This window comes from Euleptes europaea, chromosome 7, assembly GCF_029931775.1.
Source record: "Euleptes europaea isolate rEulEur1 chromosome 7, rEulEur1.hap1, whole genome shotgun sequence".
In the NCBI taxonomy this organism is placed as follows: Eukaryota; Metazoa; Chordata; class Lepidosauria; order Squamata; family Sphaerodactylidae; genus Euleptes; species Euleptes europaea.
In genome coordinates, this window is record NC_079318.1 from 80449379 (window position 1) to 80456818 (window position 7440).

Sequence of the window (7440 nt, forward strand, 5' to 3'; positions counted from 1 at the left end):
TTGTTCTGTGAAACTTTTAACGCTCATACTTTCATGATACGGAGAAGCACACTTAAGCTAACAACTTCCCAAGTGTGCTGCATTAGACACTGGTTCAACTCTCCCCTTTCCCAGGGCTTCACTAGAGCAAAATGTGCATATTTAGTCAGCTGGCAGGAATTCATTCACATACCTTGGCACAAACTCTGGAATATTTTAGCACCAAGTAAAAAAAAGCCACATGCTTGATGTATATCGTTCCACACTCCCCAGCCAGCCAGCTAAGGTGAGAAAGGAGCCGCACACACTAGAATAGCATTAATTTTTTTATTGAAGATCATTTGTTGGTGCTGCTTCCATATTTTGTTAAGTTCCACCGGGTGGGGCAATTCCACCTCCAACATTGAGATGGGTGCAAATTTCCTTCACAATATCTCATTTATACACAGTACTACAGACAAGCACAAAGCCACTATGGCAGATAAGGGGGGGGGTGTTGGTCGAGGGGGGGAGGGAAGGAACGCAGCTGCCATCTCACATGATTTTCCAAACATACAGAGAAACCAATAAAAAAAAATTTACACACCAGGCAAGATGGACTGGTTTTTGGAATGAGGAGGGGCCCGCAGACCCCCTGGCCTTCAGATGCCCTCTGCCCCCTTGAAGCCTTGGCCAGGAGCAGAGTCCTGCTTGGAGTGGTCCCATGGCTGGAATGGAGAAAGCAGGTGGTCCCACAGGGGGGGCAAAGGAGGCACAGCCAAGGACTGGGGCCCAGAGGAATGTCGCCTTCAAGACTGGGCCCAGAAGGGAGTGGAGGAGGAGTGAGAGAAGAGTCGTAGATGGTTTGGCAAGTTTCAACAGCAGCTGCAAGGTTGGGGGGCAGCTGCTTTTACAGGAGGGGAGCACCAGACGGGTGAAGATGAAAAGGCAAGAGAACTGGAACATAACTAAAGAGGAGGAGCCCACCCCACATCCCGCCCACCAACCCCAAAAAAGGTAGCACAGGGCCGTTAACATGGAAGCTCCGGAGACACTGGCACAATGGGGGGGAGGGGGCTCACAAGGGCTTGCCCTCCAAGCTGATGACGGCACTGCCGCCCAATTTCTCCGCCAGGGTGCAGCGGTCCTTCACTTCTTCGTAGCTGTTTGCTTGCACCTCGTGCTTGATCCCTGAGAAGGGAGAAAAATGAAAAGAGGTGGGATGTGAATAGGCAGTTTCCAAGCGCTGTCTTGGTAATCTAATGCTCCCCCCTCCTTCCCATCCAAACCCGATGCTGGCTGCTTGGAGACAGAACAGAGATTGTTTAGGAAAACCATTCTCAGCCAGCAGAGCTGCTCTGCAATCTCATCCTAAACAGAGGGGCCGGGAGGGAGCCAACAGAGGAGCAGCAAGCAGGAAGTTATCCATCCTTTACCCTTGTATTTGGCCTACCACCACGGTTACCCTGCCACCTCACTGCCATCTCTTGCAAAAAGCCAGCTGTGACTTATCAGTCATACTGCCCCAGCCAAAGTAGGATATTAGTGGTCGTGCTATAGCCAGGTGGAAGCTTGAAGTTACTGGTCAGAACACACCATGTAGGAATAACCATGACCTGGGACAGCCAAACTATCCTACCTCATAGAGTTACGACGATAAAATGGGGAGGGGAGAACCAAGCATACTGCCCACAGCTATTTGGAGGAAGGATTAGCAAAAAACATAATTGATGGGGACCACCCTCCAGCCCACCCCATTCCCAGCAACAGCATTGTGTGTATTTAAGCCCAACCTACAATTCAGTTCAGAGCATATGCAGCCATTCTGCCCACCTAGCTGCTGCATAAATCCTGCAGAACAAGGTGTTTTTATTTTTAACTGATCTTCTGAAAGATGGAATAGGAAAAAGCTGAACAGACCAGACCCTTGGTGAGGAACAGTGGCACAAAATTGTATTTGAAGCCCTTCTGGACTTGATACAGGGCCGGGCTCAGTTTATAGCAACCACCATTTGTTAGAGGGGCAAATACAATATACTTTGCAAAATCCAACATTATAATCACACAAAATTAGGAGCTGCAGCATCACACCACTCCACTGGCATTGCTCACAACACACTGCGCCACCGGCACGTCTCACAAGAGGTGTTTTCAGCCTGCTAATCCCAAATGACAGGATGCAGTAAGGCAATGAGGCAGTTTGCACAAGCCTAGACTCCCAGGGCTGAGCCAGAGGCCAATTCACGGCTTTCAGGCAACACAGCATCGAGACCCTGGATTGAACGGTGTAAATAGTGTCAATATCTCTGGATTACATCCATGTTTGCTCACCTGTAAGTTTCTTCTTCATGCCGTCCTTAGAACTGGCATAAATCATCTTGCTCTTGAGGGGGGCACACTCAGGCGCCCTATAGGGAGAGAACAGCAACCTCAGTACAATAGGAACCAGAGCAACTCTACTCTGGAGCAGAGGAGGAACAGCTTGCAGTTTAAAGGAACTGGCCTCTGCCCAGCAAGCAGGCTTGAGAACAAGGAAGGACAGCCTGTGGCTGCTACTGGCTGCTAAACCCAGAGTCAAACATGTAATTTCATAAGACAAGCTGCCCTCGTCTATTTCCTCTTAACATCTGCACCCTCTAGCATGCTGCATGTATCTTTTAGAAGCAAACACAAGCAAATGAGTCCCAGACTCATTTGTATGCATGTAGTCGCATTCCTTAGAGGTGTGCAACGCAGTTCCCGAAGTTAAACATTGTTCAGCTAATGTGCTCTTGCAACACTACAATTATGCATTTGAGCAAAAGTTTCTATGGCTATGATGTGGATTTGGCTGATCTTCTAGAAGGAGCCATGACTCCCACAGGGTGGGAGAGGAGCAACACCTTGCTCAGACCTCACCTATGTGCCACCTCTATTTAAATTCCTTGTCCTTGGAGAGCCAGCGTGGTGTAGTGGTTAAGGGTGGTGGACTCTAATCTGGAGAACCGGGTTTGATTCCCCACTCCTGCACATGAAGCCAGCTGGGTGACCTTGGCCTAGTCACAGTTCTCTCTGAACTCTCTCAGCCCCACCTCTCACAAGGTATTTGTTGTGGGGAAGGTTATTATAAAGCTAGTTTTATTCTCCTTAAAAAGGTAGATAAATTCGGCATATAAAAACCAACTCCTCTTCTTCTTCTTAATGAAGACATTAACACCAATACATTGGGTGCTAAAGATCTGGGATTGTGGCATTCCCAAGATTCACACTTAAACTGTGCAAGTTAACACCTGTCCCCAGCCTCCCAAGAATCAGATGACCAGGAGCATAACCCATGAACCTCATAGAACATAAGAACATAAAGGCCATGCTGGATCAGACCAAGGTCCATCAAGTCCAGCAGTCTGTCCACACAGCGGCCAACCAGGTGCCTACCAGTGGCCAACCGTAGGAAAGCTCTGGGCCCTTCATCCCAGTAACCTGCTACTTACAAGGGGCCTGTCCTCATACTCCTTCTGAAATAGGGATTGCACTTGGTTCAGCCTTTCTCCCACATCTCATTAGGGTAGGAGATTTGGCCATGCAGGGGGCACAGAATAAGCTCCTTGCAGAGACCTCGTCAGATCTGAGAAGCTAAGCAGGGTAAGCCCTGGTTAGTATTTGGATGGGAGACCACCAAGGAATACCAGGGTTGCTGCGCAGAGGAAGGCACTGGCAAACAACCTCTGTTAGTCTCTTGCCACGAAAACCCCCAAAGGGGTCGCCATAAGTCGGCTGCGACTTGACGGCACTTTACACACACACAGAGATCTGGAAGCAAGGCTGGACAGGCAGCTGCTGGGGAACAGGTGACAAAGCCAGGCCTTATGTCACCCTCCCACCAACCTGAGAGAGACCTGGGAGTAGAATCTTAACCACAGTGACGTATTATATTGGAATTTCTATGAAACAATGCTTAAGATTCTGGGCAAGAGGCAGAAAGGGCCAGAATTAAGAAGACATGGGACCAACTTGGAACGAGGGGAAAGAGTTCCTCACCAGAAGATGAAGACGAGGTCTTCCTTTTTGCTCTCCTTGGTCTCATAGGTGGCATCATAGAGGGCATAGCGACAGTCACGTTCAGGCAGCATCTTGACAAAGTGCAGGTACGGGTCGTCAATGGTGTCCCCGACATCCCCCACCAGAATCTCCTTTCCCTCTTCCAGGATGATGGTCTTCATGTCTTCACTCAGGCAGAAGAGCACCGCCTTCTTGCGCTTTTTGACCTCTTCTGGGGTGGAAGCCTTACGCACCTTCATGTCATTGAAGACCTTGATGACTCCATCAGAAACAGCTACGCCAGATGCCTGCCAAGGAGAGAGAAGGGGGTTCAGCAGCGGCCATGCTGGAGCCTTCACAGTAACCAGCACCAGGGTGTGGTGTCCAAGGAAAGCTCAAACATGAATTCCTGATTGCAACAACAACAACCCACATCAGATGAGGAAAACAAGGCTTATGCCATTCTCTGGAGCCTGGAATGGGCAGAGGGGGGCCATACCTGAAGCTGTACTACAAATGCACTCAGTATGTCAAACTAGCCTCTCCCCTTCTTCACCAGTTTGGACTATGTGGCAAACCTCACACTGCAGAGGTTCTCAGAGCACCACTGAAGAACTCCAGTTCAGGGACAACATTTCACAACTCAGCTAACAGCAGGATTAGGGCAAAAAAATTCTGGGCTACCAAAGATAGATACAATTCTGGCTATCTGCTGAGAAAAACCAAAGATTGCTAGCATCCAAGCATTCCTTAGCCACCCCCATCCTGCTCAATGCTGTCACTGGTGCTTGACTCCAGCGTGTCAACATTTGAGGCATCCTAGTAAAAAGTTGGACGAATTCAAAACAAAGCCCTCAATTATCCTTTTTAAAAAGGAGACGGAGGCAGTGTTCCTGTAATGAGCACATGCAGAAAAATAGACTCTTCCATCAGTTCCTGCCTGCCTCGGTATGGAATGGCACACATAGACAGTAGCATCCGTTCTGAAGAGGCAGTGCTCATTACGGAACACTTCAGAAAACAAGTCCCTGGAAAAAAGGGCAGGAGTGAAAAAGTGGGTTCATTCTCTCATTTATGGGCTGAGGAAAAATAGTGGAGTGGAAGAGAGAAAGCTGGTGCATTAAAGCGGCCAGGCTGGGAGGCGGCTCCTCGACTCGGCCAACCAGCTCCAGAAAAGGAAGCAGAATTGTACTGCATGGGGGGGGGGGGGTGCAGAGGAGGACTGAAGAGCCGGTTGAAAGGGCAACCAGGAATTGCACGCATGCTCCCATTGTCAGTTACACAAGTTATCCAGGACCCTTTGTCAGGAAATTCTCAATTGCTATAAAGTTCCATCACTGAAAAGGGAAACAGCCTTAGCCAACAGCACCTGGGGGGAAATGAAAGAAGGGTTCACGCTGGGGACCGAATGCAACCCATGATTAAGCGTTTTGGCAAGTGTGTGGGGGGGGGGGGTAGAGAGAACCCAGGAAACCCCAGACTTGCTAGGTTTTCTTTCCCGCACTCAAAGTAGCTTCTGCACGCCAGTGCCTCGGGAGTAGCTGAGGCAGCACAAAGTGGAAACCACTGCACAAAGGAAGTTGTTGAGGAAGGCTGCCTCCAAGGGCTCCGATCAGCATATTCGGGGGCGAGAATGGATTTGCAGGTTCACCCCCCCACACCCGCCGGCCGCGAACCCCAGACCTCATGACAGCGACCACGGCCTAACCTCTGTAGTCTCACACTCCTTGCAAAGGAAGCCTGTTAGACCACAAGGCGGGGTGGGCGAGGGAGGGAGACAAGGGGAAATAAGCAGGGTTGCCAACCTCCAGGTCGAAACAAGGCCAGCCAGGATTTCCATATTCCGCCCCCAGACTTACAAGAACAAAAGCTAATGCAAAGGGGAAGAGGAGAGGGGCAGCGTGCATCATTCCTGGAGCTCGGCCTCTTGGTTTCCAGCCTCAAGCAGACAACGGGTAAAAAAAAAAAAAAAAAGGTCCCCAGACTTTGGGGGATAGTGGGGGAGGGGGAAAGAGGAGGGTGCCCCCTCCCCTCTTAATCGCCCCCTCCCAACGGCCACGTGGCTAATAAGGAAAGCCGATAGGCTCGGGTGAGTTTAGGGCGTACTAAGCCCCCCCCCAAAATAAGCAGGCAGGGAAGGGCCCCCCAGAAGCCCCCCACAAAATGGCGGCCTGGAGACAAGATGGCGGCCTTTGCGGGAGGGGGGACAGGAGGGGGCCCCCCCACCGGTCCTTACCATGGTGCTGCGGGCGAGGGAGGGAAGGAGGAAGGGCGGACAGGCGGCGGAGGTCCTTCTGGAGCTGCTCCCGGCTACCTCAGCAGCGACTCCGGCTCGGTGTGCGCGTCGAGCGAGGCCTGAAAGAAACTGTCTGCCCCGCCCCACCCCCGGCTCGCCGCTTCCGCTTTAAGCCTAGTTCCCCCCCACCCCCAGGAGCAGCCGCTTCCGGTCAAGGAGCGAAGGGCATTTTGGGAAAGCGAGTCCTGCGCCTGTCTTTGGGGCTCCCGCCTCTCCCGGGGGCATCCTGGAAGTTGTGCGCCTGCGCCGGCTCCAGTGTTCTGCCCCTCCCTCCCCCCCCATCCAAAGGGTTGGTGGAGCATCCTCCCGGTGGATGGGAAATCTAGTCCTAGCGAGCTAATGGCAAGGGCGGGATACAAAGGATTCAAGCTTATGTTTGGGAACCCTGCTGCCTTTCTCTGGCCGCGCCAGGTGCGGGGCGACTCTGAAAGCCTCTGTCTTCCTCACCGCCTCCCTACCCCGCTCCTACAATTGGTTTTACGAGACTTCAGCTCCAAAATCTGCTTTAAAAAAAAAAAACACGAATGAGCATGCAGCAGGCTTTTAAAAAATTGTTTGCTCTATTTTAAAAACGTTAATCCCATCACGCGGCCATCAGGGCGGAGAGCTAGAGAAATACACGTGGAAACCATGTAACGACAAAAAATCTCAAATTGCAAAAAGAGAGAGTGCAGATTAAAACAATTATAATCGGAAAACTAGCAATATGTGCTCGACAGATGCGGCTTCTCGAATAGTTATAAGAATAAAAAGCCTGGGCTCTGGAACGCGTTTGACCATATGCAGCGCAATGAACAAATAACCAGGTGGCAGAGGTGTGTACCACGTCGAACTGGTTACATTTTTCAAAGTCCCCTTGCGTTAATCATTCTCTGCAAATGGAAATTAGCAGGGGATGACAAAGATGGAGCTAGAATCTCTTTCCCAGATATGCTGCTTTCTTGTTGGCAGGGCAATTTTACATGGTAGAGGGTTTTTTTTGTTTGTTTGTTTGTTTTAATGTAATACCCCACCTGGAATCTCAAGTGGTACATTCTACTCTACCACTCCAGAATCCTACCACCTCATTCTACTATATGGCCATTTATGCATGGGAGGGTTTGCCTTGGATTTGCAGCTCTGTGGGTGCACATTTTTCCCATTCCAAATTCTCAGAACTCTGCATGAGG

At 50.5% G+C, this 7440-nt stretch overlaps 1 protein-coding gene across 1 annotated transcript; it reads right to left on the reverse strand.

Moving 5' to 3' along the window:
- Nucleotides 1-292: 292 nt before the first annotated feature.
- CFL1 (cofilin 1) lies at nucleotides 293-6280 on the reverse strand. Its single transcript, XM_056852928.1, has 4 exons — nucleotides 6212-6280; nucleotides 3976-4283; nucleotides 2290-2366; nucleotides 293-1149 (listed from the first exon to the last, which is right to left on the reverse strand). Exons 1-4 carry the CDS (start codon nucleotides 6212-6214, stop codon nucleotides 1037-1039), a joined length of 501 nt encoding a protein of 166 aa, XP_056708906.1. The 5' UTR covers nucleotides 6215-6280; the 3' UTR covers nucleotides 293-1036.
- Between the last annotated feature and the right edge of the window lie 1160 nt (nucleotides 6281-7440).